The 26,318-nt window shown below is 39.6% G+C and overlaps 1 protein-coding gene across 3 annotated transcripts in view; it reads right to left on the bottom strand.

Moving 5' to 3' along the window:
• grik2 (glutamate receptor, ionotropic, kainate 2) overlaps nucleotides 1–25,149 on the bottom strand; it is a 290,842-nt gene extending 265,693 nt beyond the window's left edge. For all 3 annotated transcript variants that reach the window (XM_067602509.1, XM_067602510.1, XM_067602512.1), the window contains exons 1-2: nucleotides 25,038–25,149; nucleotides 21,674–22,093 (exon numbers count right to left, since the gene is read on the bottom strand). In XM_067602509.1, the coding sequence (XP_067458610.1) occupies nucleotides 21,674–22,093; nucleotides 25,038–25,134 (517 nt within the window). In that variant the 5' untranslated portion in view covers nucleotides 25,135–25,149. The remainder of the gene's footprint in view (nucleotides 1–21,673; nucleotides 22,094–25,037) is intronic.
• Between the last annotated feature and the right edge of the window lie 1,169 nt (nucleotides 25,150–26,318).

The following is a 26,318-nucleotide window of genomic DNA, read 5'->3' as shown; positions in this document are numbered from 1 at the left end:
GACTACAGAGTCAACATTATTATGCCTTGACATAGATTAAAAAAAGGGCACCTCTAGATTTAATACACCACCAGGCAAGTATGGAAGGTGACCTAGATTTAACACATCCACAATGCAATTCCACAGCCAACAAGTGCATGCTGGGTCTGGCTAAAATACAGGTGGATCATCCAGCAGTGACTTTTATTATAACTTCAATAGGTGTGCACAGTTTTTTGCTGTTTTAGACAGTCCCTGTCACAGTTGTTACTGCTGAGTGCTCATCCTCAGCTTAACCTTATTAATATGTGATCTAATTTTGAGTGTGAGAAGTAGGTTGAGTGGATCAGTCATTGTATTGAGAAGGAACAACAGTTAGACTTGGGGCAGATTGTGGAGGAGAATGCTGTTTACACTACTGACATACATGTGTTGTTTGTCATGTGGTGCTCTATTCTTCTGTTGACTGTGTAAGAAGTGTTTGGCAATTTCACCGTAAAGAAGAAAAAGCTGAGAAAACTTGAAATTTCAAGCCAACAAATTTCAATAGAATTTCGAGTTAAGTCATTTAATGTTATTTTTTATGTTTAGGCTTTTCCAACATCAAATGTGTACTTCTGCTAGCGTACTCCAAGTGAGTGTAACCTATTTTGCATCATGAAAATTCAGAATTTTTACTTCTGTTATTTGACTCAAAGTTAAAGTGTGTGATATACCCAATAGAAATTATTAGCTAACAAATAGGCTTGGATTCCTTTTTTTAATTTTTTGTGTCTAGCTTTCTCTCTTATGACATTTGTCCTGGTGCTGGCAGTCAAGTGTCTGATCTATCTTCATCATATATTGCATTGTTTTAATGTTGATCAGAGAAGAGACTATCTCCTTTGAGACACAGGTATAAAATGGCACAGAACGGCCTCCATCATGTAACTTAATGCAATGCATGCTGGGAAGTATATGAGAATAAGCAATGTTTCTAAATAATTTGATGAGTTAAGCCAAAAATCCATTGACATTTAGTCAACTGAACTCATTATTTTAACCTCTTAAAGTGATCAACAATTTAAACTTCAAACTGACAAACTTAGCTAATTATACTAAAGTTGATTTTATATAACTTATTATGAGATTTTACAGTGCAAATGAAAGTCAACACAGAGTAAAAATAGTTTTCCTGCATTCCCAAACAAAAAACACAAGTAAACAGAGCTTCCTCACTTTGTAATGAATCACAGATTAAGACTTGCAGTTATCAGGACTCACTCACTTTTGCTGAAGCAAGACACAAGCTTGATTTGTCGGAACAATTTAAATTTTTACTTTAAATGCTGATAATCTAGTCCTCTAAGGCCTAACAACTAATGTATATTTTTATGAATGTTGCACCAACTGCAATGTGGTAGTCTGTTGTATAGTATGTTTATTTCCCATCTATAGAGAAGTAATCTGGTTTTGACAAAGGACTTGACATTGTTCTTCTATTGCTGGTGAGTACAGTGTTGTGTATGTATTATTACCAACAGGACTGATGGCCAAAACTACAAACATAAAACACTGGAATTATGCTTTAATGACTGCACAGTATATCTGCACTACAAAAGCAGTCAACATGATGTAAGATGCAGTATAAAGATATAAATATAGACTGAGAGAAGAGTGTCCCAGGCAGATAGTGTGGTTAACTGTTCAGTGTCCCTACAGGCTGGTGAGGCGGAGTTGTGTTGACCAGCTAAGATGAACTGACTGTGAGGCCCCTATCCCCACCACAGTTTACAGTCATGTTTAATTCAAAGGAAACATCCTTTATTTATTTGCTCTCTCCTCTCTAAAGTGTCTTCATATTTTTCTGCAAATTTTCCCCAACTGACCTTCATCCCATCCTCTCCCTCTCTCAATCTCTCTTGCTCTCTCTCTCTCTAACACACACACCAATGCACACACTATTTTCTCTGCACTGTGCCTCCTCCCACCATTTTTCCCTCTTCTTTAAGTAGAGATTGCTGTCTAAAAGCGATGAGGCCTGACCTGGACGTCTTGGGAAATCAAAGCGGCTCCCCTCCCACTGTACCAATGTGAGCCCGCAATGAAAACACACACTTTGTGAAAACTCTAAACCATGGCAGGCAATCAGGAGTCTCGAGGTACTGATGGGTGTTGTTTGAGATGCATAGATTTCCCCTCAGAGTAACAAAGGATAGATCAGGAGAATCACAGTTCAAAAGGGGAAACCTGACAAAGGAAAAAATGGCACAAAACAAACACATGAAAAATTCCACATGCAGTTTCAAAGAGCGAAGATACCAGCAAGAGATAGCATACACACACACACACATACACACAGCCTCTAGAAGTGCAGATAAAATACCCACCCACAACCAGTGATCCAGTTGGTTGTGATGTCGCAGCACTTCCAAGAAATGCCTGAAGTGTTTCTTTATTCTCCAGTCAGCAGAGTGTGAGACACTTCCTCCGAGAGAGCAACTTTCTCTTCACATGTCTCTGAATGCAACACTCAGGACAGTCACTCAGTGTGTGTACAGTCACTGAGCAACGGGACAAAATTGCACTGAATATGCATGTGATTGCATAAACCACCAGGAACCACATATCGGTTAATTAAAACTGAACTAAACATCTTAAAGCATCATATCAACCTACAAACACAGTGTGGCTCTGCAGTGATCACTTACTGAAAGTCATGCGCTTTGCCCAAATAAATCCTGGTGTAGATATTGATATTAATGTCAAATTGACTTAACATCACTCTACTGCCGACTATTTATCCAAAGCATAGCACTCTCAGTTGGATTAATTTCCTTACTCCGGGCAGCCACTGGTTACCTTTCACTCTTATGAAAATGAATTGAAACTTAAACTATAAGGCTGGCATTACAGTCTCATGAAAAGGCCACTTTTTGCCTTCCATACTTTGTCTTTGGCTCCCAGCCCCAAGCCCATTGGTTCCTACTGAAGACGTAAAAGGAGTCACAAATATATAGTCTCAGCCACAGCTTGACACTGTAGTTGTTAGCAAACATTACTCTAACAGGAGTAAATAATGCATTTGTTGGGGACTATTTTCAGCTGTAAATGAATATACAGTTGGTGCTTTAGTGAGTATTTCTGCCAGCTCTTTCCTCGATTGAAGGAACAGTCAACAAATGGGGATGTCAGCTTCATTCATAGCTAGCTACAGAAAATAGTGACATAAAATGACTTGTGTGCATCAGATTGTTGCAGCTGTATAGGTTGATGTACTTACAGAAATAACAACAATTGTCATATTTTTTTTTCATTTGACGTGAAAAACATTTAGTCAACTGCTCCTAACAACTGCTACTGGATGCATTCCAAAACCCAGACTGTCACAGCGCCAGTTGGAGTTGGGTGGGCGTGGTTTCCACTTTCATTTGGCACACAAACATGCTTACTTGAATCAACGACACTGTGTAAACAAAATACAATGTGTACCATCATAGATTAATAAAGACATATTTCACATCTATCAGTTGATCAGAATCAGCATCATACCTGCTCTCTCCAATGCTGCCCACACTCCATTTAAGTGGGATTCCTGCTTAAGGTGACAATGGCAATTGAGTGCAGGCTAGGATTATGTGGGATTGAGTCAAAATAAACTACAGTGCCCATCTTCATCATAATGAAGGAAGATATCACCCAGTGTGACAGTCAGGAGCATTTGTTTGTTTAACTGATTTTGGGACAGAGGAATAAGATATATCAGGCTTGGTTAAATATATTATCATTGTGCAGTCTCAAGTGAGGAAGACTTTAAAAACATTCCTTGGTGATGCAACCAAGGTCACTCTGAGAGAGCTGTTTAGCTCTCAAGGCCAGTCTGAGGTACAGAACATTCTTGAATGCAAACTGAGAGCTCTAAAGGTGACTGAATGTTCTCTGGGATGGATCAGCTATCTGCAGTAAGTTTCAAGTCTCTTTCAGAGCGCTCTAGAATGAACTGAAACCAAAGACTCTGAGGTCATTCTGAAACTTTGTGCTTGGCAAGCTTTGGAAAATGGTTGCAATAATGTAAAGTGTGCTTAATAAGCTTATACAAGCAAAATCACTATGGTCCTTTGAAACTAGGTTAGTCATTATTCTGTACAGTATGATTATATCACTGCAAGAGCTCATTTCTGTTTTGTTAGCCATTCTTGGTTTGAAAGTCTGCTAATGAAACTGAACTGAAATCTGCAGTATCCTGGCTGTTTCAGTGTTACAGTAATGGAAAAAAAAAACATCAAATCATGACCATGACCATGGAGGTTCTGGGTGGTCGAGCACCGAAGCAGCTTAAGGCAGACAACTCTAAAAGTCCCTAAATTCTTTGACCTGTAACCCAAATATGACACAAACTGTGGGAGCAACCCTAAGGGATACATATACCAAATGCTCCACTGACCCAGGAAACACAACGGTGTGTTGTGTGGTACTTTAGCTGGAGGGCAAACCAGAGAGTCACTAGCTCTGTAACTATATTAATGCATTTAAACTGCAGGACAACATCCACCCTGCTTTACACCACTGCCAGTGCCAGGATTGGAGGCTTGTAGTAAGTTGGGTGAAAATGACATACAGAAAATAATTGAAGGAGAGCTATAGCTTATTACAAATTGGGTTTTATTTTTTTAGCACTGGATCTATCAGTTAAAATAATGCTCACCAAAGCAACCGCTGAGATCTTAGAATGCAGTGACATAGTTAAAACAGGTCTGATGGGGCAGGAAATATGTGCATCTACTGTCAAGTACTTCGTAAGATTCTCAAAGCGCTAGTCTTCAATATCGGACCATGATGTAAACACTTGCAACATCCGTCAGGCTTTCAGCCTGCGCTGCACAACAAAACTACTGCACAGGTCTTATTCAAAGGTGATTGAGGATTAACTTCCCTGAGTGTCTGTTAGCAGCTCCTACTTGCAAGGTGACTGCCTAAACATGATGATTTTGATGATCTAGAGTTAAAAGAGTTGTCTTTTTTGTATGATTTCCAAGCAGAGTTCATGTGCAATGGACATTGGAGTTATGACTCTGACAGATTATTCAGATCGTATCTGTATAAACTGTGTATTAACACTGAATTAATTGTTAGAAATGTACTATAATTTAGGGTCTCCTCCAGTAAATCATAAAAAATTAATGCCCGCAGATAACGCAGGGCTGTCATCATGTATAAAAATGTATGACTACATAATCAGTGTGTTATAAAGTCTTTATTAACTGTTTATACACATGCACAAATCATTGAAAAGCAGGTTTAAGAATGCTTAGAAGTGTGTCCAGGACTATAAGATCCCAATTATGTTATGTTTATAGAACATTAATCGATGCTATGAGGAATTCAAGTTGTTGACAAATTCATAAGCAGTTCTTGAGTCTACATTAAACTACATTCTAGTATGTTTTAATGCGTAATAAAAGCAAATAAATAGGTGTGATTAAAATAAAGTTTCACTTAAAAGGAGTAATTTTGGACAAATTGATTAATTAATTTTGCTTGCAATGTAATAACTACTTAAACTAAATATTAATTGCCTAAAAGACATTCACTCAGAGGCTGTTTACAGTTCTTGGATGCAATGAAAGGCCTGACAGTAGGCCAGAAATTTACTTTAGCACAGTAACAACTAAGGATTTTGTGCTTGAAGATGTGAAAATAAGACAGGTTCAGAGTTATGGGTGCTTCAGCAAAATCGGCAGATCAAAAACCTACAACTTCTCAGTTTTGGGGATGGTGCAACCTTTAGGCTACACTGGTATTTCATTCACTGTGTATCTCCCAACACATCACGATGCTGACTTATCGGACTGACGACTCTATTAAGGGTGAGAGCCGTGAAAGAGCCTGACTGTTGTACAAATAAGCAAACACACTCTCTCTCTCTCACACACACACACACACACACACACACACACAATTTTGAGACACTTACAGACGCAGCAGCAGGCTCTCATATTATGGATGGCACTTCAATCTAAATACAAGCTAATGAAAGAACCGCCCTGGCATTGAGGATATTATTGACATATAATCCCAGCCCCTGGGAGAGGGAAGCTGTCATCCTCCATCCACAAGCCAATCCAAATGGCCTGAAATTTTAATATGACATTTCAGGGAATTGGATTTATGGCGTATCAGCAGAAATTCAACCGATTGACAGATAAGAGTTGTGTGGTGCAGAAAGAGGCCGGTGCTGGTATTCGTCCCCGCGGCGCTGCATTCTGCCATCGATTTTCCTGGAGGATTATTATTCCAGTTTCTTTAGTGACTCGAGGCAGGATATGGGCTGGAGTCTACCTTCCCCTCAGCAAGATCATTCTAATTCATAACCCCTTCCAAATGAGTTATTGACTTGGAGAGGCTTCTCTGCCATTCTCAATCAGAGGCTTTTACTTAGAATATATACAGCTCTGGTCTCCAAACACCTGTCTCCCAGGCAGTGGGAAGAAGGATAGAGACATCTGGAAGACTCGAACAGAAACAGAGGACTATCAAGTGATGAAATGTCCCCTCTGGCAACCATATTGGAGATCCATAGGTTTTGCATTTTGCACAGCTTGTTGCGCAAATTCCATAGACAGGTTTAACATTATTTGTGCCTCTTTTCACTGGAAGTAATGTCAAATTTACCATCAGTTCAGCAGTTAACACTGCCTTACCAGCCATTTGTCTAGATTCAAGGAAAAGTCACACATTTTTGAACAGAACAACTGTATGACAGAGTCAGGTGAGAAAATACAGTTGGATAGGTGAATTACACGGCAAAAGGGATTTGAGAAGTTTCTACTGACTTTTTGATTCATTTCACATGTTTTTGCCATGAACCTGGCATGGAAAGTGTTAAAGGCTGTTATTCTTTATTTGAAGCTTCATTAAAGCAAACATTTTCATATTAACATTGAATTCTTGTGAAAATGTTTGCTAATAGTACTGCAGAACCCACCGAGAATCAAAATTCATTGTTTTGGTTCTTTTACACACATGTGGACACCAGTATTGACTCAAAAATCTCTGCAACCTAGCAAGTTTATTTTGGATTAAAAATTAAAAAGTTAAAGTTAAGAATCACTTAGCTTAGTTTCACAGTGCTAAACATTTGCACACAGTGATCATTCAGCATCTATCATTCATTGAAATGTTTAGAACCAACTTAGTTTACATTTTTCAGAGTGACTTTCAAGTGACTTGTGGTCATATGAATAATAACCATCACAATGCACCAGCGCAGAGATCATAAATAAGGCAGCATTCAGACAAAATCCAGCAATATGGCACTACCACACAGGGTTCTGTGGAGGTGTGGACATGTTACTACATGGCCCATTTGTGTGACCTATCTGATCGTAGTACAAGTAGAAATACCAACCAGATATTCCGACTTCCAGCCCAATACAACACCAAGCAAGTGCACAACGATTTATGTCTTTTTACTCCCTCATTGCAGAGTTACAGCTCTGGAAAGGTCATACAGCAGCAATGAGTCTCTCTTCCATCTTCACAGTTCCTCAGTAAACAGTGGAATGCTACAATGCTACATGGTAAACAAGGTTCTTCTTTCCGTGAGCGTCTTCAGTCTGATCACTCACTTACATGATTGGCCAACATAACGCCTTGTCGGATGTCATCATGTTGTATTCCAGCAAAAGTTGAGCCTGATTCAACTTTTTTGCTGGACGACCGCTGTGTTTTTTGCTGAGCCCTATGCATCTATACTCTAGACAGCCTCAACCCTCACGTGCATCAGAGTCATGATGGCAACAGGACAATAGTCAGAGCAGAGGACAGTGTGTCATGAGAAGTCCTGGCTTGTATTACCGTCACAGTGATACAGGGAATGGATCGGTCACTTATGTCCTCAGTGTGTTCCAGCACAGCAGGAACAGAGCGTCTCCATCACGGTAAGTCACCTCCAGCTCAGCCACAGTCAGCATCTAAGACTAATTACATACACATACATGCCTTATTTGACAAAACCAACGGCAAGCAGAGACTTTCTGTTTCAAGCCGAGGGAAGGATGCAGAGAATCGGCTTTTAGAATAATCATTTCATGTGGCGCATTAAACGTCTTCACGCGTGGCAATATCATGAGCCTGAGAGGAACATGGCATCCTGCCCTCTCAGCCTGGAGAGACAGAGCATCTAAAGCCAGCCATATCAGAAAAAACACACACTGTGCACGGGGGCTTAACGCCTCGCCACCGCTCACCAGCTCCCGCTCTCTTTGTTCCCCAAAAATGTGAAATGATATATATATATTTTTATCCATGTAACTGATTTGGCCAGCCTGAGATAGTTTCAAATTTCTATAAACTAGCTATGAGTGAAATATGAATATTTTAAGCAGCTTAGCACTGATTTAAATATATTTACCAGCAGTGTGTTGGCTGTGGGCCAAGACACAGTGTAATGCTCACAAAGCCACCTCTGCTAAAGAAAGCTGATAATTCAGACTGGCAGTGCTAAGGCAAATAAACTCATTTAAGTAAAATATTTCATTTTTTCATGCTGAAACCTGCAAGGAGAATAGCACAGATATGGGTAGACAGAGAAAATTTGTTACAGAGGAAATTAGGCAAGAAGAACAACTACCAGACCTAGGTATCCCTCATCAGAGGACAGTTTGAATATGAGCGATTTATAGTATAGGCCAATGGCTATGTTTACGTGTATATAATAACGTGGCTACTGAAATGCTTCCATTCCAGTAATATCCCCGGGATGCCGGATATGGTTATTGCATGTATTCACATTCAAATTGACAGACCTACATGTAATGTCATGAAGCTGTATAGACTAAACCTTGTTGGCAGAAGTAAACAAGCTGAGATTACTGTGGTGGCATCTCACTTGGAAACTTGCACAATAAACAGTGAGGTGTATGTAAAGGATTTCACTTTTTAAGCGCTTCTACACAGCTTTTGCTCCCTGTAGATCTGTTACATGTCACCAAAATGCCTTTGAATTCAATTATATATGTGTTGACCTCCAAATTTAGAATAATGAAAAACTTCAACATCTGTGATTACATGCTGTGCAAATCTGCTGATGAAGATCATATGATGTGGTCAAAAGCTTTGGAACAGGCAAATTGACCTTGAGGTAAAATTGTGTTTGCCAACTGCTGTTTCTACCAATTTAATAAAAAATATGTATTTCATCAGATTGCAAGACAAGAAATGATGGATTGCACTTTTGTTGATAGATAAATCATAAGCTAGTAAATTTTAACAAATGCAGGCATAGGCACAATTACTACACAAACACAAACATTTTAACTCCCATCCTAGGATACAAGGGTTCTCCCAAAGCCTATGTCAACAATTTCAGACTAGTGTTTTCAGGGGCACTGTCAGAGATTTTGGGCCCCATGAAAAGATGTGACATTGGGCCCCACCACTGCACCACCACATGCTACACCAACCCTGCGCAGTTGCTGTAACCACATCTTCAGAACCCGATCGACCCATTCAAAGCTTTTAATTGCTTTCTTGTAGTCTAGTATTTACTGTACAATATTTACTGACAGTGAGCTGTGAAAATATAACACTGTGCAGACATGACAGTGGAATTCACTATTTGATGCACGACTGATACCCTCTATAAGAAATATGCTAAAGGCCTTTTACAGTCTAAATGTAATTTTAATGGTAAAATTCTTGAATGGAAAATTATCTTAACATTAAACAACAACTTAAAATAAAATATACATTATAATATACAATATATACAATATACAATATAATAACTTAAATAGACATTAACCTCTTCAATTTAAATAAATTAACATTAATGATATAACAAACAAAAGAATAAAATCAGCAGCAGATTTTTGAACTAAGTATACATACCATCTAAGTATACTACCAATTCTTATCACTGAAAAGGAAGGGGGGTGGCAATAGAGAGATTCTCTGGATATTTACGTTTTGCCAAAAAACAGAAAATTAAAAGAAACCATCAGTTTTATTAGTACATTGTAAATAAAATGTTCTATTAATGATGAGTTTCTTTTGATCAGGACTGGCCCAAGCAGTTTTCAGGCCACAAGTAAAGTTTGAATTGTCCCCCCAGCGCAAATGTTTCCCAACTCAAGGTCAATTTACAAGCATTCACTGTACAGTATCACAACTTGATACACTGATGAGTGTATGAAGACTGTGTGAGCAAAAGCTCCAGAAAATTATAGCAAGTGGACCTTGAGTTAGGATTGTTTGGCAAACTACAATTCCAAAGATCAAGAATGATCTTCCATGCTTAACTGGTTTATCAGTTCTAAAATGAACATTTACAATGTGCAAATAAGCAGAACAACAACCAGCAATACATGGACATATTGAAAGAGAACATAAGTTGTTGTGGGATGGTTAAACATTTTATCACCTGTCCATCTAACATTACTGCAAACCCTATTTATTTGGATTTTCTGGTGCTGAAGTTCAACTTTCTGTGATTTCTGTGAGTTCTTGCCTTTCTTTCTGTTTCTGTTGAGCCATGATGGGACTATGCTGCTCTTGCTAACTACACAGCTCTTCTTCAACTTATTCCAAACAGACGTTAAGTGTTTTATAACAATGTAAAACTAGGAGTTTATAACAGGGTTGAATCACTATTCACAGTGACAAGAGAGGGTTAAATGTAATCTTTATTTTACTTATCACATAAGGCTGGCAGGAAACACGCAATGAGGACACTCAGCCTTATAAACATGAGCATGGCACTCTACATCTGTTTAAATAAGGCCAGTAAAGCTGCACTCCTTGGTATGAAATCGTCATAAACTGGAAGAACAAGTGAAGGGGAAGTGCTGCCATGGTAGAACGCGTGCTCTGCTGCCAAGGGCACAAAAAGAGTCACTGACACATCATATGCTTGAGTTACCCTCAATGAAGGATGATACAATGAGTGTTGCCATTCTGTGAAACTGCTGAACTTATTTCCGTCTCAGCAAACATGCCTACTGGCAAAAAACAGGTTCGCAAGGACTGTATAACAGGAGAAATATACAGTACACTCACTCTGTCTCTCTTTCACAGGCATTAACATTTATTTAATTCCTACACCATGTAGTCCATTTGGGGAACAGGTTAACCCATTGGTTAACTCTGTCCAACCAACACTTTGATCTTGAGGAAGATATCTCAGTAACTACTGGCCGGATTGCCATGAAATTAACTGTGTCTACTCATGGTCCCTAGAGGATATCTCCCAATGACTTTTTTGCCAAGTGACACCATCAGGCAAAAGTTCTGCTTGACCAACAACTTGTATAACAAGTTATTTTGAGTATTAGAAAGCCAGTCTATCAGTCCTCTCTGCTCATTGACACTTTGTTCCAGAGCCAGATAGGTCAACAGCTACTGGCCAGATATTCATTGTGTCCAGGTCATTGTTAATGATTTGTGACCTTCTGACCTTTTCTCTGGTGCCTCTCAGGCCAGAATATTATCTTCTACACAGGAAATATCAAAATCTAAGACAGATGGTCATGAGCTTCATCCTTTTCATTTAGGCTTCCCAGAGAATGAACCCTTGACTTTCTGTACTTGCTGTAGTTCTGCAGACTCCAAGCTGTCCTGTACAGTGAGGGATTATTAGTGAGATTTTGAGTGCATTTATTTTCAGTTTAACTTCCAAAAAAGTGGTTTAGTTAATCTACATAAACTGTTGGCTTGTCTCCAAACTGTCTAATCATCTGATCTGCTTGTGTTTCTTGCCCTGGCTTCTCTTTAGCAATGTCACTGTGTTCCAGGATCCTAGCAATGATGTACAATGTTACTGATGCAATGAAGCTGATAGAACCGATGGCCAGAGCAATGATAATAATACCCAATTTGTAATAAACCATAGTTTTCCTTTAAGTCTGGCTACTTTAACATTCATCTATTTGCAATTAAAAAAAGACTTATAAAAAAGATTTTATTGGACGAATAAATCTTTTTTAATCGCAAGTGAGTGGGAGTTCTTTGTTCTGCTTTAGTTGGTCCATAGTCTTCTCCGAAGCACGTGTCGATCTACAGGTGTGCAAAAGTTCTGCTCCTTAACATTCATCCATTGAAACAAGCAGTGGTGCTTGCTCCATCCTGTTTGGCAGTAAAAGTCACACACATTCTTATCAGAAGAACAACAGTCTATGTTGGCTGCTGGGGAATTCTTCTAGAGCGACTGAGCCTTGTCCAAGGGCACCCCTGTAGTGTTTGAAGAGGACACAGTCTTACTGATCCCTATACCCTACCAGCGTTTTTCCAAGTGGCAGTGTTCCACTCACATGCCGCTGCCATCAATTTCTTATATGAAGCATATCTGAATGTGTGCCAGAGCAGCAGTGCATATCGCATGCTGTATTCTTGTTTGCATGATAAATCCATGTGTGTTTTTTTGTCTTTGTTAAAGTGAGTTCATTTTGTTCATTCAGAGGTATCATTTGTGCTACTGGTATTGGGTCTGGGTTTACTGCAGGTTTATTACCCTGCAATCACTGCAGCATGATATCTAAAGATGTAACCTGAATGCTTTGGCAACACTTTTTACTCATCTCAATGTCAGAAAGCAGCCTTTGCCTTGCCTGACACTACCTGCTTTTAATTGAGTTGCAGTGGAATGCATTCACATGTTTCATAATAAATTGTTATATATTGTATTTGAGTGAAAGACCTCTCTTGCAGAGCACTTACTGTTGTAAGAAGTGCTGATGGTAGAGTATATAAACTACACTTACACTGCAGAGAGGCATAATGAACACAAAGGCACCTGAAGGGGAACAGCAGTGAATTTCAGTCTAAATATATATAAGCCCTGTGCTCAGCATTATTGGTTTTGTATAAGTGCACATTCTCTCATATGCTGGAAAGTGAGAGCAGATTTTGCCTCATATCTGTCACGTTACAGTGAGAAGAGACTGCAAAAATGAAAAGAGTGGTCATGGATGATCATTCTCAGCAGCAGTTTGGACTTTGAAGTTAAAAAGGGAAAAATTTGATTGTAAAAAAAAAGAAAATGTCTCCCATTAATCTGCAACAGCTCAAGACGTTTATGTCACGAAGATATTACAGAATGGAGAATTTGTTTTTTTTTGTTTGTTTTTTTTTCATTAAATGGACTTGGATGATTACAATAATGGCATTACCAAGAATGCTATTCCTTGTTAAAATGATTTGTTGTGTCCTTGTCTCGCACTAATAACTCGAGCATCAAATACCTGTTCCCCATTCAAAACAGAAAGTGCAGGAAATTGATTTTTTCTTTTAAAAGGTATCTTACTTTAAAAAATATCCTCCTTAACATGGTTCCATCAAATCAGATTAGTTTCCTCTGATTGAGGTCAAATGTAGTTCAACCAGCATGCTTCTAATTGAAATGATAGCTTCATTGCTAGCACTGCATAACCTTGACTTCTAACACTTCTTCTAATTCAGCTTTCTAATTCAAGTAGGGAAGACGAAGAGCGGGTAAACAAATTACCGGAAAATCAGCCATTTGAGCATGAGGATTTGACTGTGTTGCTGTAGCGAGTGTATACTGAATGGAGGAGCACGTTCAGGCATGGAGCTGGAGTAGTTCGAATGTGATTGGGGATTGTAAGATTATGAACAAAGACAATGAGGGGCTCTTTTGAATGTGACAGCTCACACTCTTACTGTATGGATCATTGTGCTGCTGCTGAGGATGATTTCTCCCTCCAAAACCTCAGCATCCATCTGTTCTGCAATTTGCTCATTTGATTTTTTCAGTATCATTCTGTGTGTTAAGTACAGAGCTGGAATCAGGATATGGTTAGCTAGTATTGTTGCTTGTTTAGCATAAAGACTGAAAGTGCTAGGGGGGTCAAGGTCTAGGTTCAGGCACAAAAACCACTTGGTTACGGTTAGGGAAAGACCATGGTTTGGGTTAAAACTTGAAACGGGGTTACCACTTCCTTCGTCGTCATGGCAACAGTAAACACCATGTTACAGTTTTTTAAAAAATGTCCCAACTTGCGGTTGAAAACATGACATGCACGGTTGGAAACGGGAAGCAAGGAGTGGTCTCCTGCAGCTTTGCCATCTAACTATCTAAGCCTTCCACCCAACCGGCCTCCTCCTAATATGGAAGTCACCTTATATTGACGTCATCTGAACTCTGTCACTTGGGTCATAATTACTACAGCTACTAGATGGCGTCTGTCACTCAAATGTAACTATAAGTTGTTCTTGGCGACTGAATTTAAGACCTTTAGGGTCGTTTTTCTTGGGAGGACAAGCTCAAACAAGCATATTTTCCTACATGTTAAGCTATTTCTAAAGTGGTGCGTGCAGTGGCATCTTCTGCTTCACACATTGTGTGTTTTTTCAGGGCTACAGTATGTCTCTGCTGGGTTCTGCTTCATACCCCTGAGGGTTTTTATCACAGTCCCTGCTGAATCTTTAACATGCTGCTTGGATTCATATTATAATCATACTCAACCACAGAGCCTTTTCTGCCAATGTATATAAATGCTCCAATCTCCTTTGATGTAAGCCTTTCTGACTAGACCGCAGTTCATAATCCATAACCTGCTTCATTTTTCAACCTAAACCTTATTTTCTTGTTTTTTTTTCCTTCCATCCTGACTATTGATTGTGTTTGAGATTTCATCTCTTACTTCACTGGCAAGCGTGATGTAGCTTCAGTTGACTGGAAACGCAGCTCTTCAATACACACCCACAGGGGAAACATGGTCTCCAACAGCTGAATCCAAAAAACAATTTAAACTCAGCACAACATCACACACACACTGCACTGGGACCTGCATGCTTCTGTCTCGATTCCATTTATCCACTGACTGAAAAGTGCATATTTTCAGTATTAGATAACTACTGTGGGCAAGTCAGCTGTTCATTGCTCAAGTGATGCCATGTTCATGTCATATTGGATTTTTTTGTAAACAAGGTCTGCCAACTGGGGAAAGCTGTTCATGTCATCTTCCTCCTGGAAATACAAGTGGAATATGTTGCAGTTTTTCTCAGGCAGCGTTATTCCCATGTGGCGTCACAAATTTAAGAAGTGTGACAACACAAGCAGTAAACAGAGCGGGCAATCTAGCAAAGTTGGCAGTGCAAATATTAAACATGGAAATTATTATTGTCGTTTATATTGTACTGTTGCTAGAGATTGTTTTTGCTTTGTGAGCATATTACCTTACAGCAGCTAGACACAGAAGGAAATGGTGCAATATTAAACATGATGGCAAAATAGGAATCACCAGTGTTACAGTATATGTCAATAAAATGAGCATCTTTAAATGTTAAACCTATGTAAGTTAGGATAAAGGTGTAGGAAAACTAAAACATGCCTTAGTTGTATATAACTAACAGTAGATTTTATGTTTAAATCTGAGGTGTAAGGTGTTATATTGTTGGCAAAAATGCTCCCCAAAAGGGAAGGATGGAAGACAGATCTTAAGATCAACATTTACATAATAACATATATTACATAATAAGTTAAGAAATAGAGTGCCACTGAAACTGAGTTTATGAGGCTGATACTGATATCAAAACATGAGTTTAAAAATCAGTAACCTGTTTCTTTTTTCTACATTAACACATTTTAGACAACATATTAAATAATGATGCCACAATTTAGTTGTTTAAAGAACTGTGATGATGATACGTAATAAGCAGAACATTTTACAGTGTAAAGTTAAACTTTCCAGTGCTCTCTGGTGGACAAATTTGGAGACACTATTTCTAAATGACCTCAAACATGTCTTTGGCATTTATATAATGCAGTTTCATGTTACTTAACATCCCACATCTACAGAATGTGAATATTGATATAAGCTAAAGATCTAGCTCTATTAAGAATAGTAAGTAATCAAATCATAGAAGTCTTTGGCATTGATAGATTGTGTAATTTTAATGTTAAGTAAACAAATTAACAGATAAAATAAAAGAAAAAATCCTTATGATACAAGTTCTGCTTTGGGCAAGTTATCTAAGCCAATTCATATTGCAGTTTATGTATCTGCACAGTGCTTGATGATTGTCTGGAAAAAATGCCCTTACCAATGAAAAGACTCAATAACAAGGCCACAAATCCATCACTGAACAACACTGCACATACACACATTTGGTCATGTGAATAAAAGATGCATCATACACTCAGGCCAGGAGATAATCCACTCCAGACAGACACAGAGAGCGGGAAAAATAGGGATGTGTCACCCAATCATTCTATTCTGTATCACAGAAAGGAGGCCAGTTTGGTCTTGTGCAGTGTTTTGTTTTGGCTCTGAGCTGAAGGTCAGAAGTCAGGCTTCTGACAAATGTACAGATGGGTGTGGGGTGAATACACTGCTCAGATTGAGCCTGAAAAAAGGCTTTTCTCCCCCTCCTGCTCATCCAGCTACACCCTCAGGATCAGTATCAGACATGTGGGCAGTCCATGACTTGGTGAATCAGGTTTAATAAAGGCTACTTCATAAAATAATGTATTCTCACTGTATCATGTGGTTTCTGAAACCCCTCTCCCTCCACTCCCAGGCCTCTTTTCTGTACTGAGAAGTGGATAAACATGTTGGAAGTGATTTTCCATCAGACTTTCTCTCCTTCTACTATCTGCCACTGCCAGACTCTCTGACAGCTTTAGTTCCATTTGTGCCCTCTCTGTGTTGGGCCATAAAGCAAACCAGCACCTTGCCCCTCACAATCCTGCCCAGCAGTGGACAATTATAGCCCATGGGTTCCATAATTCATAAGTCTTAGTTTGTTAGTCTAAGACTCACTTACTTGCCTATGAAGGAGTAAAATAGCATATTATTTGTACAAATGGTATTGTATTACCATATTGCATCGATCACAATATTTCTGATACAATTCAAGTGTCATAGAGAGACTGTCCTCACCAGGAAAGTGACAACATCAGTTGTTTCTTTACATGCTCAAACCGTTATATTTATAATTTTTTCTGGACAGGTGACCTCTGTCATCTTTCAACACAAAGACAGACACAGCATAGCATTGTTAAAGCACCACAAAACCATTTAGGGTAGGTGGATGGTCAAACATACAACTGTCTGACTTTGACAGTAGAGAGTGATGTTCATGTCTCCTACAGTCAATGTTTGTCTCTTAGCATAGCTTTAGTTGCTTAAACATAACCAAACCTTAACCATAGATGTGGCAGATGAGAAAACATTCATATGAATTGTTTTTGTGACAGCCGTTTTGAAAGACACAGACAACAGAGTTATTTTTTGTTGTTCCTGTACTTGTTCACAGAATGTTTTTGAAATGAGGTGTTCTTTGCTGTTTCTCTGTTTGTTTGTCTTGTTTGGTGCTGGGCAGGTAGTGTACAGTGGGTTTATTAGAGCTTATTCACTGAAAACAGCTGCCTGCAGCTGCTGGAGACTAGGTTGATGAGAGCACTGAGACTGAACAAAAACAGCAAAGTTACACAGTGGAAAACCAAAATTAATAACTGAAAGAGGCTAAAACACTCTGTAGAACTGAGGGGATGAATTTTTCTGTTTGCTCTTTATTTTATTTTTATTTTTTTCAACATATCCCATGACCCTGAACACTACTCCATCCGACAGAAAATAGTATATTTTTGGAGTACTATTTTCAGCTGTGGATTTATACATATTTGGTCAGTTTTTGGTCCAGTATTTACAGCTATGAAAGCGTTATATGTGTTCATTACAATCAGGTCTATCTCCAAAAAAATAAAAAAGATGATTAGGGAAATTAGCTTGTTCGTTGAAGAATGCTGTGATTGTCACCTCCCATTTCATACCTAATGCTCTCTATTGCACAATGATCCGCTTAACCACACATTGTTTCTAAGCAGCTTGCGTTCTCCACAAATCACCTTATTTACAAGGCATCAGTGAAGCGGGGGCCAGAGCCAGCCATTGGATGCCTGGAGGAAAATGTCAACTTTTCTGTTCAGTTATCGACAGGCGAGCTTCTCAGACAGAAGGCAGGAGTTTTTCTAGCCTTGACCTGCAACCTTTAGCTCATCTGCCCCATTAGACGATGACCTTCATATTAATTCTGACCCCAGCAGCCAGTGCTAAGACGCCTAATTCAATCTCTGCTGTGCAGAGATCACAAAGACATAGAGTGCCAGTATATATTGATGTATTTATAGATACAGTAATACTGCTTCAAATTGGTTCCTGAATGCGAGGAACCTTGTGGGTCTCCATGACTCTGTGGCTTTGATGAAACATTTTGTAGATAATCCGTGACTTTCCATACTGTTGTAACCACTTCCTTGACCTCAAAATTTTTTTTGTTAATGTTGCTTTTCTAAACAGCTAAACAGTGTGCTTTCTACCACTGGCTCATGCAATGAATATGTGACATACATTCTGCTGTATTCCTGTGAGGTGACCCTGCATATGCCCCCTCCTCCACATAATTAATCCAATATCCTGACCTCACATGTCTGCAATTCAACTCCCCAATAACTCCAGAGCATTTCAGAAGACCCAGCCGACTAGAGTTATAGTCACAGAGCTGGCAGGTCACATGTTACTGTGGTTCAGTCCATCACTGCTTACAGCTGATCTGTATCAAACTTTATCTTCAGTGGGCCTCAACAAGATTCAGTTATTTAGTTTCTGTCATCAGTGGATGTCAGCATTCCAGCATCCGTCTTCAACACACACTTACAGTATACATAAGCAAAGTAAGTCCCAGCCAATCACACCGTCTGAACTCTCTTATTCTTATTCTATGTCCTTATCCCCAGCATAGCTGTTTCAAAAAATCATCTCTGCTCCAAAGGTCTTTTAAGAACTCTCTCTGGGAATCTGTAAAAAGCTTCTTTTTTTTTTTATCACCGAGAGCTGGTCAGATTGATTAAAAACAACAGCTGTGCTATAAAGTTCCTACTCTGAGCTTTTTTTCTTGTTGTGCTTGAATTTCAAAATGGAAATGCAATTTAGTTATCCATCACTTTTGCACCATAATTCTTCAAACAACTGAGTGAGATGAACCGTTTGCAAGCGCCTACTTTGAAGAATAGTTGCAACACATCAATGGTCAAAACACATCCAGAAACTTTATAGTGGGATTATTGCATTAATAGCAAGCTCTTTAAAACTGTTTCTCAGAGTCAGAGCTGCTCGGCAAGCAGAGGGAATCTCATTCGTCAAGTTAAAATCCAATTGCTAAAAAATGTACCAGAGTTTTAACAGTGAAAAAGTCAAGGTGTTAGACATAGCTCATATTAATAGGTAATTTGCTCATATTTAAAAGATACACTCCTTGATCTTGTTTAAACAGTCAGTAATGCCAGAGAGTATACATTTAAACAGTGCATGTTTACCACATCAAGAGTCTTTCTTGCTAGTTACCCTACAGCCTCCTGAGCCTCCAGAATCAGGAATGTCATGTTCAGTGAGTGAATGAAAAAAGGACCACTCATCACAGATCAGTTTACCTGTCACTGGTAGTTCTACTAGTTCTATGATACTAAGGGGGGTTTAATAAAATACACTGTTGACTTGCACCATGGGAAGTGTAGGATCCAGTGATTTTGGAGCTTTACTTATACAATATTGTTTTTTAATCTTTTTTAATCATCAATATGGAAGTTCATTATTAAACTACTGGAGATATGTATATATATATATATAGTATAATCTAATGTAATAATAATATAATATAAATATAAATATTAGTGTTCTGCTGCACAGTTTGTGTTATTGTAATTATGTATGTACTGTAATTAATGTAACGTAATTACTAATGTAATTACACTGAGGGTTAACTCAACCAACATAGATATCCTGAGCCCCTGATTTACCCCTTATAAATGTTCCTGCAACTAAAACTCCAATCTGTCACACTACAGATGCCTGCTGAACAGATCTGTCAATACAGAGAGGCTGGTAGCTAATAAAAGTGCCTTGGCAAAGGAAGAGAGGAGGACTAAATGTAATCAAAGACATGTTGTCCGACAGACAAATTCAGGTTGTAACTGTTTAGCTCCAGCCTGTGCTGAGTGCTTGTGATTCTGCTGCTGTCGTCAAATACAGACCTATTTAACTAAGGTGCAATAAAGGACTGTGATGATATAATGGGATATAATGGGGCGCAGGGTGTTTCCCCCAGCACACTGTACTCCCCTCTACACACGGACTGGATGACCGATCTATCTACCTACCTACCTCTCAGTCTACTTCTTTCACACGCCTCTAAATCTGGTTCGCAGCCTACAGTTAGTTCCATCTGCAGAAAAATCAATCAGCCCCTCATCAATTTGCATCTGTAAATTAAAGAAATGTACATTTCTGTGTTATTAAATCATTGACAATTTTTCTTCTGTTCAGTACCAGTGCAGTTTTTTCCAATCAATAAAAATAAAAATGGTTGGATTACTCAACAAAAATGTGTCAGTATTCATTCATCTGTATGTCACAGTAGCACTGTGTGTATATTTCTGTATCTGTGTATGTCCTTGTCGTTCTGTGCGTGCGTGCGTGTGTGTGTATTTTTTTTCTTGACTTTAATACATGAAATAAATGATAAAATCCCTGACTGATAAGATCAATTAAATCAAAGATTCTCTAATAACTTGCACAGCTTAGCAGTTTCTACAGTGTGTTTCTTTCTTTAATGCTGGTCTTCTCTGTGGTTACAGTCAAAGTGTGTGATGTAAGTCAGTGGTCTTAACCTCTTCAACTCACCTGACAGCTGGGTTTAGCATTAAAACCGTATGTTGCACGCAGGCCTCAATCAAAGGAAATGTGTGTATAACAGTCGGCATAAAAAAACGGTGAAGCCACAAAACACATGTCGACTTAGAGTGGAATATTTCAGTTTGTAGGAGCATCATATAGCTGCAATCAAGTGCTGGAACAAGCACAGGGTATTGCCATATAGTGATGAAATATGTTTTTTTTTTCCTGCTCAAAGCTACATACTGTAGGGGGGAAATCAAGGTTAAAAAAATATGCCTTACAGCAGAATACAATTTCTAGAATAAAAATATGGCTAGGCATAGTGTTAAAAATGATCTTACACTTTGCAAAAAGCATTAACAGATGCAGCTATAACAAATAACAGTCTCTCTGTTTCTCTCTCACACACATACATTTACACAGCACTACTACATGTAAATACAGTACATTATGAATTCATGAATAACAAAAAACACCAAAGCACTGTGTCTAAAACCATGATATCTAGCACATACACACACACTCATACACACAAACATAAGCTGGTGACATGAAGTCTTAAACATATCACTCCCAGCATACATTGTGCGCACTTTTCACTTACACACACACTCACGGGGGTATGGAGGGAGAGGTATTCATATCAACTGCCAACTTTAAACCTTTTAAATGTCAAACTTTCTAAGTAGCAACAAGTTACAGACTGTCCAGCGGTTCACTTGTAAACTTACAGATCATTATCTTCATTTGTGTTTTTGGTGGCTTTACACTAGTAGAGCAGTTCTGTGCCTCCTCGCTGGATACACTACACTCTCATGCTATTGCTCCTGTGAAACCTTGTTACACTGCAAACTGCTGTCAAACACTCTGAACAGCAACTTCAACTATTTCCCACGGGTGAGGGAAGAGAGGGAAAGTGAGTCTCCAACAGGTCGGGATGTGAGAAACATGCATTATGGGGATGAAAACGCATCATTCAAACTTTTCGGGATACATGAGAGGGAAAAAAAGAAGTAGCTCACCAAATCTCAAGACGTGTGGCATCCCATGAGAATATCCCACACAGTGTAATAGCAGCAGTAGAAGCCTGACGGTGCACCTGAATCTCGCATTAAATATCAGCAGGGAGGTAATCTTCATGGTGCTTGTGTGGTGCACAGGATTTTTATTCCCTGAATCGGTATATTCCCCAGATTTTTTTTTCTCTTTCACCCCTTTTAACGTGAAGCAAGGCGGCTGCAAGATCATGGCATGATCACCACCGGCGGGCTGGGCAACGGTTTCCCCACATCCATTTGGCAAAAAACACTGCGTGTCCAGCTCACTGCGCCAAGAAGAAACAGCCCTCCGACTCAGCTGAGGAAGATGATGGTAGAGGTGGTGGTGGTGGAGGTGGCGGGGCATCCATGTTAGGCAGGGCAGAGCTTGAAGAAATCCATCTACTGAAAGACACAGGCACAGATTGGAGGGGGGTGAGAGGGGGAGAGCGGAGGTTTGTGGACATCCAGCGTGACCGAGTGAGAGTGTGAGTGAGTGAGTGAAACGGCGGTCTCAGCAGCCTCGCCAGCCCGAGCTCCTCCTGCTGCACTGCCGCACAGCATCTGACGTCGAGCCAACCCTAGTAGTGGGAGAGCGCACAGGGAGGATCGGGCATGTTTCTCGGCTACTGCTGACCACACTTCGCCCTTTGATCTATATCGCCTGCCGAAATTGTCATGCCTCCCCCACTCCTCCCCCCCACCCCCCTTCCTTCCTCTCTTCCTTCTGTTTCCCTGATGTCGTGTCCCCGGCCAGCCAGCCGCCGCTCTCCGGTTTTCCCTCAGATTTTTTCCTCGGTTCGGTTCAGTGGCTGTTGCTGGCAGTGGAGCGCCGCCGTATAAAAGCCAATCTATGAATTTGAAAAGATCGCCTGCGTTTGATCGGAGTCACTCAAGCTTGGACTCTTGTGTGGACTCCGTGAAGCAAACCTGTCACTGTACACTCAACATGATGAATAGCCTCTGCTCGCCTCCCGTTATATTTCAGAACTCATGCTCTGTCTTTGAAATTATTACTTTTTTTATTTTCGACTTTTCCTGAGACTGTGGAGTCTGTTAGATGCGAGCCAACTCTCACCGTCAAAATTTTAATTAAATGTTAGTCGTCTGACAAACATCGGAAGAAGTACTACATCGGCTCCTTTAGTCTATTCAACTACCGACGGTGCTTACATGGTCAGTAAGGCGGAGAAATTTAAGTGTCATATTCAATATTTTCCCTTCCTGGGCTGTATCAAACGCTTAGTTGGAAAATTCCATAACGTTTTTACAACCGTGTAAGTTATTTTTTACTAGAGATAGAAGCACAGATGTTTTTTTGTCCTTTTATGTCAGTAAATGTTCATTCAGAGTTTCCAGTCAAATGCCAGTTGGTTAATGGGACCTAATACAGTCCTTCTGTAAACTTCCCAACATAAACATGATCTGATAAGCTGCATTTCTATAGGTCAAGCTGGTTTAAACATGGAGAAAATTAAATGAAATCAAGTTGGCCTTTAGTCGGTGTCACCATAATGCGAACAGTCAGCAACATATAAATAGAAATATGAAAAGAGTGTTTTCGGGAAAACACTAACATACGGTAAAATGCACTTTCTACACATAAGATAATGTAATATATAACATAGATTGTGAATGAATAAGACAGCCTCTAAATGAAGTAAACTGCTTAACATTTAGGCCACAGCTGATAGAATTTGATTTGAACATGTTTTTGCTTTGAGGAGTTTTCAGCACCAATAACAAAGACTGCATTTTTTTTTAAAGATGAAGTCTGCATTGAAAAGGTTTCAGCACCATGGACAGCATCTATGTTAACGATGAGTCTTTGCAGTGAGGAGTTTTCAGCACCAAGGACAGAGACTCTGTTTAAAAGAAGTCTTTGCATTGATACGGTTTTAGCACCATGGACAGCGACTCCGGGGCTCCTCATCTGCTCTCATATATTTTCCCAGCCTCCCTTGTTCACTGGTCTCCGTAATTAGCAGCGGGCATTCTGTTTGGACCGAGTCCATATGATGATACAGTCCATACTTAAAGGTTAAATATTGTATCTCTATACCGCCTGTTTCCACACTGACATTCAGGTACCATTGTCAACACCCAAATAACTACCCAGACTGACTGCCCAACATTTTTGGAAAGCTGAAATGTATTAAAGTCAGATGTGTAAAAAGGCAAAATGTAACTTTAGAAAGATGACAACCGCAATTACCATTAAGTCGTTAGGATATAATTTACCCTGGGGAACAACACACAACTAGCACAACATGCAGTGGAACATGCAAGTTGATTTTCGAGGTTTTAAAATAAGCTATGCTGTGTTTTTTAAATTATTTTTATTTTCTTATAAAATCCGCAAATTTCAGATGCCGTCGGTAGATTTTCTGAGACAATATGTAACTAATGAACAAAACGAAATGACATGTCTTAGACTTGTGTGTCTCTCAGCGTGCAAAGAGTAAATCGGTGCTGCATTTTAAACTCACAAAGATTCTAAGAAGGAACTAACCTTATGAGCACAAAGCCGCAGTTCTCTGATAGCCGTGCGTAACGGGCAGAAAGGTGCTTATGGAATCTGCAGGGTTGGCAGGTGAAAAAAGCAGTTGGCACCAATTCATACACTCATCCGGATTTTCCTACATTCCGCTTTTTTAGAGATACTGTAGATCTACAGCTCAACAAATGCCCCTTTGTGCGTTTGAAAAGGGCTTTTAAACCGGCTGAGCGGAGCCTCTCCACCGGGCAGCGCTGCGTGATGATAAAGTTGATTTAAAGCTAATGTGCTCATCAACTATGAGATTTAAATGCGCGGCTCGTCTCCGTGAGTTCCCAACCAGCCCCATGAACTAGAGACGTTATCTACGGATCATTCATAAAGCAGATCACGGCAGGCATTTAACGACCCCCATAATGACTTTCAAGCCCACAACAGTGAAGGCATCAGCGCGAGGAGGAGGAGGAGGAGGAGGAACTCTAAAAGGTGACAAGCGTCTCCAAATAGAGGTCGGGCAAAGACACGGGAGGTCACGTCTCTCCAAGGCTTATTAAAACACAAGTCGGTGACTATTTTTGAGACATTTAAGTATTCTCTGCGTTCCGGATGCGCAGATTACAAGCGGCTTTGCCCATATTAACTCACCAATGAACTTCAAACCTGACCGGCGAGGTGCGTTACAGTGTTTTCTGTGCGTCTTGCCGGTCGGAAACGATGTGGAAGAAGCTTTTACTTTGGTCTCATCTGTTTCCAAAGATATAACATGTTCCTGAAAAGATATGACGCGCGAAAATGCAGAGAAAACGCAGCGAAACACATGTTTAAATGTAAAGTTCAAAATAATGGGCTTACCATAGGTAGAGCAGGAGCAGGGAAGAGTCACCAGAGCAGCACAAAGAAGTTGATTTGTTTCTATGGAGGAACCGAGTCGCTTCCCCCGCACTTGCATCTGGTAGCTCTGCGCTCCGGCCGTAGGGGAGACACGCCTCCTGTCGGACGGCAGGACGCACTGCTTAAAGCAACAGGGGGCAACACACCGGACCAGGGGACACACCGACACCGAATCTGCAGCTTCTCCCGGCGGAGGAGACTGGGTGACAGGTCGGACTAAGGTATATTATGTTGCTTTATCCGCTGCATGGTTCAGCCCCGACTCCCCCGTGAGCATCTGCACCGTGAGCCAGTATACCATCGCAATGCAGTCCATATACACTTATATGTTGTGGATCAGGGGCGCTAACTGAGTGCAAAGGTAATGTCCATACAGCCAGAGTGAGCCCCGATTTGATCTTGTAGGAATTATCAAAAATGTTGAAGCTTAATAAATGCACTTTTATTGTGGAATACAAGATCAATGTTCCCTCTAAGACTCTGGTGTGATGACCTTTATCATACTGATATCAATTCAGTCAGCCGTCATTCACAATGACGTGTTTAATGTAAGCAGGGTGCAGTTTAAATTGCATTTAAATTGCGGTTTAAATTGCATTTAAGACAAGTCAAATAAGAATCGTTTTTTTCTTTAACATATTTTGGTCAAAAGAGAAGCTATGAGAGAGGCTAAAAAGCATCTAAGCCTCCTTTCAGTTTTCTAAACTGTAAGCAGGTGGTAAATTATATTAAATGTACAGATTACAGCAGATCCCTCCTCCTTGTGTTTGGTGGATTAACTAATTTACGTAGACAAACAAATTAAAACATTTTTAAATTTGAATATGTGCAACATTCTCCCAATTTTCTCATCACTTATTCTGATAATATTACATCCAGAACATGTTTGTAAAAAATAAAATCAGAAACATCTGCAAACATTGTATGAATGGGTCACACATTGTCAGAACGTATTAATTAGGAACATTTCTTGGTAGCAGAGAATAAACCACACTGCAGGATCAATGTCACGTATGAGCTGATAGTTTGATGACATTTATCAAATATCTGCCTCAGTTACTGTTTCATTTGCATTTGTGACAACAGACTTTCAAGCACATTTTATGGAGTGAATTATGTCACTTGTTTACCAGATTAGTTGTTTTTTGTTTGTTTGTTTGTTTGTTTGTTTTTCGGCAAAGAGTACAAGCAAAGAAAAGCTAAAAGCATGCAGTCTTATCGGTTCCCCAAACTGTTAGCAGA

This window comes from Thunnus thynnus, chromosome 10 (assembly GCF_963924715.1).
Source record: "Thunnus thynnus chromosome 10, fThuThy2.1, whole genome shotgun sequence".
Taxonomy (NCBI): Eukaryota; Metazoa; Chordata; class Actinopteri; order Scombriformes; family Scombridae; genus Thunnus; species Thunnus thynnus.
This window is presented reverse-complemented; position numbering and strand designations above follow the sequence as displayed.